General features: G+C 44.2%; 1 protein-coding gene across 2 annotated transcripts in view; it reads left to right on the top strand.

Annotated features, from left to right (window-relative positions):
• The window catches only part of tnika (TRAF2 and NCK interacting kinase a), a 69,122-nt gene that overhangs the window by 27,778 nt on the left and 28,960 nt on the right, over positions 1–12,384 (top strand). The window contains exons 4-14 of one of the 2 annotated variants that reach the window (XM_056591348.1): positions 1,181–1,306; positions 2,932–3,042; positions 4,442–4,532; positions 5,459–5,589; positions 6,001–6,055; positions 6,572–6,650; positions 7,427–7,602; positions 9,403–9,469; positions 9,698–9,908; positions 10,509–10,598; positions 11,810–12,028. In XM_056591348.1, coding sequence (XP_056447323.1) covers positions 1,181–1,306; positions 2,932–3,042; positions 4,442–4,532; positions 5,459–5,589; positions 6,001–6,055; positions 6,572–6,650; positions 7,427–7,602; positions 9,403–9,469; positions 9,698–9,908; positions 10,509–10,598; positions 11,810–12,028 — 1,356 coding nt within the window. Of the gene's footprint in view, positions 1–1,180; positions 1,307–2,931; positions 3,043–4,441; positions 4,533–5,458; positions 5,590–6,000; positions 6,056–6,571; positions 6,651–7,426; positions 7,603–9,402; positions 9,470–9,697; positions 9,918–10,508; positions 10,599–11,809; positions 12,029–12,384 lie in introns of both variants that reach the window. The other variant, XM_056591349.1, reaches the window with a different exon arrangement.

Below are 12,384 nucleotides of genomic sequence, written 5' to 3'. Positions count from 1 at the left end.
ATCACCTGCCATAACATCTAAATTTGAGCGTTGCGTCAGTCGCCCTAATTCTGTGAACATTGAGTTGAAATGAGGACAGGCCTTTCGCCATGGTTATATTAGCTCTGGGAGGTGTCACCACAGCAGTGTGGTCTCTTGGCGAGCGTGGGAAACAGAAGGAGTTGCTGCTGTATCTTCCCACCCACCCCCCCCCCCCCCCCCTGCTGCTGCTGCTAGCGTTAGCCATGCTAGCGATGTCGGTACCGCTACACAGCAACGCGTTGGGAGGATTACCCCAACCGAAGGGCAAATGAATGAATGAAGGATGGGCACTAAGGATGGAAGTGTTTGCTTATTGGATGGATTGCTGAACAAATGGAAGATGATTATGGATAATAGAAAGATTAGATGGCAAGATGGATGGATGACTGGTTTGATTGAAGGAGTGATGGATTAGAGAGTTTGACAAGCAGCTGAGGGGATGAGCAGCAGATAGATGATTGATCTTTTGAGGCAGATGGGTGAGGGGGGGGGGGTTCTTTTGCAACATTAAATGTTTTGGGTCACAAATGATTGTGACAAAAAAATAAAACAGCACCACAAAGACGAACGGGTCTGAATGAATCAGCCATCTGAGTAAAATCATTTTGATTGAACGGAGTGAATGGAGGCTTACACAACAGCACTACTGAAACGGAGGCAGCTGGGAATGCGGCATGCAACAGTAGCAAAAATGTCAAGTTAATGAGCCGTTAACAGATTTACATTCCAAAGAACATTTAAATCAACACCGAGCAGATGAAATCAGACCACATTTCAGAATTTAAAATCCAATTTTAAACGGTATAAAATCCAATTTAAAACTTAAATTGTATTTTGTAGTAACCCCCAAAGCAACGTTCAGCATTATTTTGAGGGCAGAACATATCTAAATCAATACAATCACTATTTGGTTTTGACATTTAGGACACGGCAGTCTGATCAGCAAGCACATTATCTCTGTTGTTGCTTAAAAAACACATATTAAGGTCTGTGGCATGCTATTACGCTTGGTTAATGTGTTTCAAAACGAATTGGGATCACAAATAAAGCGCTTGCGCTTTTCAAGCTTACTCTTGCCTGTTGGCAGTTGTGCATGTGTGTTGCGTTTGTGTGTTTTAGCGCGTTTGTGTGCGTTAACGTGTGTGTGCTTGCTTGTCAGGGTGAGGAAGAGGAGATCAAGGTGGAGATCAACATGCTGAAGAAGTACAGCCACCATCGGAACATCGCCACCTACTACGGCGCCTTCATCAAGAAGAACCCTCCAGGAATCGACGACCAGCTCTGGGTAAGTTAAGTAGCTACAATTTGATGTGTGTGTGTGTGTGTGTGTGTGTGTGTGTGTGTGTGTGTGTGTGTGTGTGTGTGTGTGTGTGTGTGTGTGTGTGTGTGTGTGTGTGTGTGTGTGTGTGTGTGTGTGTGTGTGTGTGTGTCGCAGCACAGACATCGATTGCGTCAGAGAGGAGAAGATGCAAGAATTTGGTGTCCGTGTCGACGGTTTAACAAAGTGGGCAGTGTGTGTGTAATTATATACAGAAACGGAAAGCAAGAAACTTGGGACATTAGAGTATAAGGCCTCGTTCACACTGCAGCATTTGTCACAATTCTGCCCTGGCGAGAGGCAATTTGTGAAACACAACCATGGAAGACAGCTGCCACGGAGGTGGTCAGTGTAGGTACAGCTAAAATAGTAATACCATTAGATGGCTATTTAATAATAGTGTTTTTTATCATTTGAGATCCGCGTTCCGTCACCAACAATAGTGCCTGTATGTTTTCTCATCGCCCACTTCCTGCTGTGTAATTTCATACCATTGCAAAATGTTCAACCCAGCCTTATTGTAGAGCAATCTCATTCTATGAAAGCTGTGTGTCCTCGGAAAACCTTAAGCGACTTGGAAGCTGTGCCGTAATAGAACGTCTTTGTTATTGTTATTCGGCGCGTGCGGATCAGTTTCAAACGTGACCATTTCACACTGAAATCTGATATTGACCATATTTAAAAATAATGTGAACTGCCTAAACAAAAAAAAAGATAGAAGGGAAAGATCTGAGCAATTCATCGTTATTGAGCACCAAGGCTTGCAGTGTGAACAAATCCCAAGTGGCATGCAGCAACAAGTAATGAAAGGGTGGGGATGTGTAGTATGTTGTTTGGCAGCTGCAATGAATCACACGACAATGGGTTGGCTCAGATGTATGCACACGCACACACAAACACACCAGTGGCGAGCGTTAAATATTAGCTGTTAACCACGGCGTATGCCCAGGTGTTTTGATGGAAAAACGTAATATTTCCTCTTTTTCTATTATGTTTTCTGTTTTTTTTTTTACTTTTGTTCATTTTTGTTAATCCATTACAAGAATTTTTTTTTTTTTCTCAGCAATTATTTCATTTTCATACAGTTGTTCCACAACATCTCGATTTTATGCGAGTCTACCTAAAGTTCTGCTGCTAGAATTGCCCCGGATGGAGCGAAAATGTTAATTACCTCCACCTTTTTAGTCACACAGCGCAACCATGCCCCCTACTGACTGAAGTTATTAATTTCATTAATTCATTACATTATTAAAAAAACCACCCTGCATTATTCTCAGTGGTATCTCTACTAAACTACAACAGAAATAAAGTTAATTCTGTACCATACTATATCCGTGCACGTGTCCTTCATATGCACGCTAATAGTATTGTCAATTGATACTGTATTTGTCATTTTATTTGACACCCTCTAAAACACAGCTAACTTAATTTTTTCTTATGGTTTTATTTACAAATGACACATTGGAGTACACGGTAACATTTCAAATGGAACAAACTGTACGTGTTAACGATGTCTTGCAATATAAACAAAATGCTAAAACCATTATCTAGATGAGGCTGCAGCTAGTACAAGGTTATCTCCTCCCCTCCAGCTGGTGATGGAGTTCTGCGGAGCCGGCTCGGTCACAGACCTCATCAAGAACACAAAGGGCAGCTCTCTGAAGGAGGATTGGAGCGCCTACATCTGCAGAGAGATACTGAGGGTGAGTGACTTGCCCCCATGTCACCGATGTGTACACACACACGCCGAAAGCGCACGCTCCGAAACCCCTTCCTGTGTTCACAGGAAGTGTTCGTTCCCTCTCGTTCCCTCTCCCCCGGTTGTTTGCTCCGAAGGTCTGACCTCTCTGATTGGTCCTTATCTCACTCACTCCTTTACTCCTTCTGTCCCATCCTTTCTGTTCCCTGGGTGAGAGAGATATGGACAGAAACGCAAACAGACACACACACTTTAGGCCCAAGTATACGACTCCGTAATCCGACTCCACCGTAACTAAGGAGACCCCTCGAGCCGTCGAAGTTCTCGGTCGGGATGTCGGATACGCAATGCAATTCGCCGCCCAAAAAATCGTATATGCTGACTATTAACCATGTCCATGTAAATAGGGTTGTAAAAAAATATTATTGAATCTTATTTGGTGTTTTATTGGTCCTTAATGTGCAAGTAAACAAGGTACAAAGTAAATAAGGTGCAAAGTGATTCCGGAAATGATTTTGTTAGAGGACCAATCACAGCCCTTGCCGTCTCCGTCCGTATCCGTTGCCTTGACAGATAGTTAAAAAATATTGGATGCGCACGTAGAGCTACGGAAAGGGTCTCCGACAGGGTATCCGACGACGGAGGGGGCTCTCTGTGTCTACGTTCAGCACCTTACAGAGTAGTATAAACCAGCCTTTATTCTCATCTCCCCCTGACCTATCTGGCAACACTGGCTGCAGATATAAAAAAAGATCCCATGCACGTCTCTATTACTTTCTAAACATGCATAGGAGGCCAATGTCAGGCGAAATATGTATTATTCTGTATGATGTATTCTTTCTAAAAAACAGTGTAATGCCCTGATATCACATCCATAGTAACATTAACAGCAGGTAGAAATGTCAGTGATGCTCTCTGGTAGTTTGGAGCCCTTCAGTTTAAAGTCTGTTAAAGATCTACCGCAGTCTTCTGGGTGTGTTCAGACAGACAAAAGAGGTTATTTCACCGTCACTACTCGACAGTTTGTTCAAACTATCTACAAGAGATATGGATTATTTTTCATTGCATTATGTAAATCTGTCGGGTAGTAAAACATACTACTCATACGTTTAGATTTATTCCTCATCCATGTATTTGTTTTTATTTGATACGTATCTATATTTGATGTACTCATTTTATGTTTCTGAGGTGAGGCAAAACCAAATTTCCAGCCAAAGCTGGTCAATAACGTCATATTCTATTCTATTGTTATCTTGTGATATACATCCTTTTTTAAAAGATGCCCAAAGCAACTGATATGTCTTCAAGCTGCTTGTGATCAGTAACGCGTCTGAACACGCATAGTGCAGTGGTCCAGGGACCTTTCTGAACTCATCACGTGTGTGTGTCTCTACGGTCGGCAGGGTCTGGCTCACCTCCACCAGCACAAGGTCATCCACAGGGACATCAAGGGACAAAACGTCCTGCTGACGGAGAACGCAGAGGTCAAACTAGGTCAGCAGCACCACCCTCCTCATCCCTTGCAAACACACTCACACAAGATTCAAGATGGTTTATTGTCAAATGCACAACAATTGGGACTCAGGCTCCTTCAACGAAGCAATATGTAAAAAGTGTAAGAGAAACACAAAACTGTACATGAAAGTCGTAAAATGAAGTAATAGAAGAAAACGATGAAGAGGAGCTTGAGACACTGCAGCCATCTGCGGTGCCATCTTTTCATCAAACACGTGCGCTTCAGTAATACAATGCAGACTGAACAAGTGTTATCTACGTTCAGTTCTAAGAAAGCAGCGTATAGCTCAATATCTCCGTCTACTATGACTGTATTCAATGTGAATTGAATGCTTGTGATGTAGGCATACAACAACGTTGCACATTGATTGATTGACATTGATTGAACACCCACTATAGCCTAGGTTCAGAGTGTAGTCAAGTGAATGCACAGCGTGAAAGATAGTAAGACCATTGATGGGCTGGTATGGTGTGACTTTTGTTATTGTTGATCAAGTAAAGAAGGTCTATACATACTCGCTCTCAGAATCAAGAGTAGGAGCTCATTGGATTGTTATCCAAACTGGCCTTTTGAATGTGATATTTTATTTTTAAACAGCGTTTATTTTACCTTCATTTATATGGACGCACAACTAAAATGAAGCCTCATTTTGAGCCGTTTGGGCTTCCATAGCGCGCACACATACTCTGGCACACACACACCCTAACCACCTCAAAGAAGCAAGGGGAATTGGGTTTGATTAGGCTGTCATGTAAAATATCACACACACACACACACACACACACACACACCACACTTACACTTACACTTACTTAAAAGATTGAGAGTCTTTGGAGTGTGCAGGTGTGATCCATAACAACATTGTGTGTGTGTGTGTGTGTGTGTGTGTGTGTGTGCACGGTAGTGGACTTTGGTGTGTCGGCCCAGCTGGACCGGACTGTGGGGAGGCGAAACACGTTCATCGGGACGCCCTATTGGATGGCACCCGAGGTCATCGCCTGCGACGAGAACCCTGCCGCTACGTACGACTTCAAGGTGCCCTTCCCTCCCTTAGTTCATTAATCCAGCCATTGACTGATCGAGAAGATATTGAATAATGCTGTTTTAGTGGGACTGTAGTGGAGCCGTTTGTTTTTACCTTGCTTTGTAGACTATTTTGGAAATAAATATCCTAAAAAATTATTTATGCATTTTTCTTCAATTTTCTTCCCAACACGGGAAACATTAAATCTCATCTCTCTCTCCATCTTTGTCTCTCTCTCTCTCTCTCCACCTATGCCTTTCTCCCTCGCTCTCTCTCTCGATCTCATTGTAATATTGCACCCTCTTTTTCTGTACATATCTCTCTATCGTTGAAATAATGCAATGGGTCAGTTTCTCTCTCTCTCTCTCTCTCTGTCTATAACTCTCTACCGTAATATTAATGGACTGTCTCCGTTGTTGCAGAGTGATTTATGGTCATTGGGGATCACCGCTATAGAGATGGCTGAGGGAGCTCCACGTACGTGCACACACACACACACACACACACACACACACACACACACACACACACACACACACACACACACACACACACACACACACACACACACACACACACACACACACACACACACACACACACACACACACACACACCATGAAAGGTCCTCTTACACATCATTAATAACTGCCTCCACAGTACATTTCCATGTTCAATGATTTCTTTTTATAGTTCTCGCCAGTAATGTAAAGCGATATATAACCTATTGGTTCCACTCTGAAGCACACCATTCATGAACACCTGTCCAGTGTGTGTGATGCACTATTAGAGAGTTTTCCAACTGGTTTCCGCTGTGTGGGATGAAAGGATTTAGATGCGCTTTCATCCATTCTGACTCAATTCAGTTCATTCAGTTGCGGTTAAGTAAATTCTCTAATATATTTGAGTATTTTTAATTATTGCTTATGATGATTCTTTAATGCTGCATTCTGTCTAACTTCTGATTGGTCCCCCCCCCCCTTGTCTCTCAAGCTCTGTGCGACATGCATCCAATGAGAGCCCTCTTCCTCATCCCAAGAAATCCTGCGCCAAAACTCAAGTCAAAGAAATGGTGAGTGGTTGTGTTGGCAACAATAGTGCGCTGTAGGATGATGTTTACAAGTGGTATCATGGGATCATTCTTTTTAATAATTTTTTAAGGTTATTTTTACCTTATAAAAGTTAAGCTTCTTGTTGTAATAGTGTGCACAGGACAATGGATGTAGATACTTCCCCTCCTTACCATACGACAACTTCCAAGTCAACACTTAGTTGTGAAGAGAAGATGTACAAAAACTCAGATGGGCCTACTACTTAAATGTCAGTTGGAAGGGGTTAGGGATCTAATCTGTCACCTTTATCCAACTTGAAAGGTTGTTTGCCGCGCCAAAGTCTTATCGAAAAACGCAGAAACGGGCAGAAAAAGGTGTTTCCCCCCCCCCACCCTCCTGTCTTCATCATTTACTTAATGCAGCTGATATGATAAGCTTTAAAAGTCAAGCCTCGAAAGAAAATCCCAAAGTCAAGGAGCAGCGCTACTTTACAGGAAAAAGGATCTGTCGGTCTAGACTAGAGCCCTTTGCCAAGGTCCACTGACTGCACCACAGCTCAACTCATATTTTTCTGTCAATTTGCTCTAAAGTGGCTTGCGAGCCTTGCTCGAAAACGTTCAGAGACTTTAGAAAGGTTGTGTAGTACGTTTGACCTTTTTAATCAAGATGCTTCAACCCTCCCCACATCCAGCATGGATGTGGGGAGGACCAACCAAGAGTGATTTATTTAGTACGATATGCATTACTACTTGTATTACCATGCAGTCCAACGTGTCATTCTGGTGTTTGCACCCAGGTCTAGAAAGTTTGAGTCGTTCATCGAGATGTGCCTGGTGAAGAGTCACGGCCAGAGGCCCAGCACTGAACAGCTCCTCAAGCACCCCCTCGTCAGGGACCTGCCCAACGAGAGGCAGATCCGCATCCAGCTGAAAGACCACATCGACCGCACCAAGAAGAGGCGGGGCGAGAGGGGTACGTGGCTCACCACCCTGTGTCCCGCTGCTCGGCCGTTGGGAGTGCTGATTAGTGACAAAGTCAGTGATCGGAGCAAACCACTAGATGTCCCTAGCTAAAGATAGTTCATTGTATAGGGTAAGGGTACATGGTGAAATACGGTAGAGTACCGGTTCCAGCTGAACTGACATCTGACATCGGGTTAGAGTCCCCCCACTGTATGTATTGTTGCTCTTTTACTAGCTTGTACTATATATTGTATGTATTCTTCTAGCTTGTAGTGTATTGACTAGCTTGACCAACCTTAAGCCACCTTTAACAGGGTAAAGTTAGTTGATCACATACAGAACTGTACAAATACCAGTGGCAAAACTCTAGTGATATGCAAGAGAAAGCGATGAAGGTCTGAAATGAAATTAATGGAAGAATGGATGCTGCAGCAGTTTGCTGAAATCGCTACAGCGCCTGATTCAGTTTGAATAGGCCCTTTAGTCTGGAAGCTCTCCGTTTATTTTCGGTTACCGTCTCTGGACGTAATTTCATAGACCTATAACCGATCAAAGCTGCAAATTCATCACACACATTAGCGGCAGCCTTTGTTGTTCCTGAAATGACTCAACAGCGCTCCTCTGTTCAGTCACGTGTCATCCGTCCTGTTTTAGGTAAACGGTTGTGATAAAACGTGCCCTGGCAGATTTGTCTGGTTAACAGGTTATGGGACAGGGGCCAAAAATATATAAAAATACACCCTTCATTGTCGATGCGCACGCACCAACTACTAAACACCTCGGGGAAAGAAATGGCTGTCATGATGATGATGATAATGATGATGAGTAAAAGTGTCATGTTGCCGTAGAGAGAAATGCTGTCTCCAGATGTAATTTCATCTTAGTCTGACACTGATGGCTCTGTGCGGAGGCATTCGCTAACGAGGAGATGCTCTCTTTTTGGTCGCATGGACTTGGTTCAATTCCTGACACCATAAGCACAGTCAACATAAGCAGCACAACCTGTCCTAAACAACAACCTTATCCGCCCTAAACAGCTAAGCAATGGCAATAAAATGACAACTACGATGGGTCTCATTGAGTGGATCCGAACCGTGCGCTCAATATGTAATTTATGGCGCGTTTCCACCGAAGGGTGCGGGTCGGTTCAGTTCTCAAGGTGCGGCACGGATCGCGTTTCCACCACCAAAAGTGGGCGTGACCCGGACTGAGCCAAACTCGTCTCGCAGTACTCAAGTTCGAGCTACACACGCCGTCCGTTGATTGGTCGACAGAATCGCACTTCCGTGAGACAGGGGGATAATAAAAAACAAACACATTATCCGTGAGGTATTTCTGGGCAATGGCGAAAGCTTTGTTGTCGCGCAAAATGTTGCCTTCCTTCTTGGACGTCCTACATTGTGGATCTTTGTTTATTGTGCGAGTTCTTCTTTTTCCTTGGATTTATTAACAGGCTACAATGTGTCGGGCTGCTATGAGGTCACAATGATAACGTAGCTTCCGCGGCTATGGCCAATGGCCATCCGTCTTAAACCCCCCCCTACAATAAGGGTACTGTCGGCATTGGAAACGCGAGCCGTAACTGAGCTGCGCCGAACCGCACCTTCACTACTCCACCAAGCCGTACCGAACCGACCAGCACCCTCCGATGGAAATGCGCCATTAGAATCTGGAAATGGTTTCCACTTTAGCTCAGAGCAGGAACGTGCATTATATAAATACTACGTAGTACGTACCATTTAATATTGGTGCTCTTGCTTTCCATTCATATTTTCTCTCTAAATGAAATATTTCTCTTTCTTCTTGATAGAAGAGACAGAATACGAATACAGCGGCAGTGAAGAGGAGGACGAGGATGACAAAGCAGTAGATCCCAGGTGTGTATATTTATGAAGACATTTACAAAGACATTTATACACCTAAACCCTAACTTTATAGTTAACGTACATGTGTCCCTCACACACGTGCATCCACATGCACTCTCTTTCAGAGACTAACTACACATTCAACTTTTTTTTTTAGCAATTTAACCTCTCATCAACATGACTTTCCTTCTGGTCGCCGACTTTTACCAACCTTCTCTCTGATTGGCTAAACCCCCCCAGCTGCTTCACAAACGTCCCCGGGGAGTCCACCCTGAGGCGGGACTTCCTGCGCCTGCAGCTGGCCAATAAGGAGCGGTCGGACGCCCTGCGGAGGCAGCAGCTGGAGCAGCAGCTGGAGCAGCAGCACAACGATGAGCACAAGCGCCTACTACTGGCCGAGAGGCAGAAACGCATCGAGGAGCAGAAGGAGCAGAGGAGGAGGCTGGAAGAGGTTAGAAAAGTCAGTTTATTGAGCATTTTTAAGAAACATGAGGCTGCCAATTGCATTTTTTTCCTCGCCCCACTTTGTTTTGATTGAGTCCTGCTTTGACTGAGTCTCATGGTTCTCATGCATTCGGGTCTATAGCAATGGCCACTAGTTCAAATAATACATGAAAACCATGAGATACGTTTCAATAGAATTTAATCAAAACAAAGTGGGTTGAGCACAATGGCTGATTGTAGCTAAAACCCGCTGCTGCTGTTACTCACTGAACAGAGGTCACACCTTACTTCTTCAAACGGTCAATACCAGCTTGGTTTCCATTGTTTTGGAGTCCAAAATCATTATTCGAAGGAGTTGATATATTAAAATAGAATACACTCATGCTCAGACACATGAAACCAGCCTGAACATTCCCCAATCATGCACAAAGACCCATAGAATGGTTTAACTTTGTCAGTCTTGGTACATTTCATAGCCTGTATCTGTCCACTATTACTTGGGTAAATAAGTTGAATCACTGAAGATTTTTTATTTATTTTTTTATCCACTGTGTCTCATTGTTCAATGTTTTTCTCTTCACGCCTGCGACCGTATTTGACCTGACAGCATCAGCTGCAGAAGGAGCAGAGGAGGAGGTACGAGGAGATGGAGCAGCACCGAAGGGACGAGGAGAGGAGGCACGCCGAGAGAGAGCAGGTGACACACACACACACACACACACACACACACACACACACACACACACACACACACACACACACACACACACACACACACACACACACACACACACTAAAACTATGCTGAGGTTCCTATGCTCTCACTCTCTGTCTTATCTTATTGTATATGGTTATACCAGTAACAACCAAATGGTACTTATTTTCTCTTTCTTTTTGTCTACAATGCACTTTCTGTGTTCTCTTTAAATTTTTTATGAGGCAAGCCTTTGTTTCCAATTTTTTCTCTTTGACCTAGTCTGTTCTCACATGTGTATCCTCTCTCTCTCGCTCTCGCTCTCTCTCTCTCTCTTTGTTTCTCTGTGTCTCTTTCCCTGCCGTGTGTTGCTCAGGAATATATCCGTAGACAGCTGGAGGAAGAGCAGAGACAGTTAGAGATTCTCCAGCAGCAGTTGCTACAGGAGCAGGCTTTACTGCTGGTAAAAACCCACCAGGGAGCGCTGTGTTAAACCCTCCAGGGCCCATTTTCAATCATGGAACCCTGGTTCAAGTGTGATGCTCCCCTTCCCCTTGTGCCTCCCCTTCACCCATGCATGCATCCACTGAATGTGCAATTCACTTGGTTGATTCTCAGAGGTCGTTAAGGTTTGGTTAAGAGTTTAAGAAAAACATTACGAGGATATTTGTTTTCAACAAAGCCTCTCTCTAACTCAACCCCTATCCTTCTATTTAGGATTTGGCGATGGGTGTCTTTGATACTCTTCTGAATATAATATTTGTGGTATTCGTTATATATGAACGTAATGTGATACAGAGTGGATTTAGATCAAGGTGGGTGAAATAAAAAAAAGATGCCATGGTGGACTTTTGTGATACAACCCAGTGTTCAGTGTCCTCGTTTCTGGTTATGCTCTGTTGCCGACATCCATCTTTCTGTCCCTTCTTTTTCCCTTTTTCCTTCCTTCCCCTGCTCCTTCCCTTTCCAGTGCCGTACATCCCTGCCAAAGACATCTGTACAGTTGTGTGTGTATTTATCCCCCTGCTTGCCCATTTGTATTCCTCTACTTGTGTGTGAGTGTGCGTGCGTGTGTGTGCGCGCGCCCCATTGAACCAGAAGTGGGTCCCGGCAGGCCGGTGCTGCATGCAACGCATGGCCCGCCACAAACACATGACCGGGACCTGAGGTGATCCTCCTACTCTCTCGTTCATACTGACCTCCTCCTCCTGCAGGAGTATAAGCGCAAGCAGATCGAGGAGCAGCGGCAGGCGGAGCGCCTACAGAGACAGCTCCAGCAGGAGAGGGCCTACCTGGTCTCACTACAGCAACAGCAGAAACATGTACAGCCAGCACAACTGCAGCAGCAGCAGCAGCCAGAGGGGAGACCGGACAAGAAGCCACTCTATCACTATGGACCAAACCAGCCTGACAAACCCACCTGGGCTAGAGAGGTAACGCCGCCATGCATGTGCACCGTGTGCCACACACGGTGGCAGACACACACACACGCATGCACACACACACACACTCGCATGCATGATTACACAACGTGCATGTGCATATAAATACGAGCCAGCAGAAGCTCCTGTACTCTCCATCCTATCGACTGAAGGTTTTAAGAACAGAAAATCCATTCTTGCCGAGTATTTCATAAAATTTTGTCCAGCAAGTTTGAGCCTTTATTTATGATTATTTAAGAGCACTTTTCACTCAAAGCAGTAGCACTATTTGACAGCACTTGATGAGATCAAAATAGTTTTGATGATCTAGTTGGAAGAGTAGGTGTTAGATCTGTCAGATCATTCAG

This window comes from Gadus chalcogrammus, chromosome 5 (genome assembly GCF_026213295.1).
Source record: "Gadus chalcogrammus isolate NIFS_2021 chromosome 5, NIFS_Gcha_1.0, whole genome shotgun sequence".
Classification (NCBI taxonomy): domain Eukaryota; kingdom Metazoa; phylum Chordata; class Actinopteri; order Gadiformes; family Gadidae; genus Gadus; species Gadus chalcogrammus.
The sequence above is the reverse complement of the archived record's forward strand: the minus strand, read 5'-3'. Positions and strand labels throughout refer to the sequence as shown.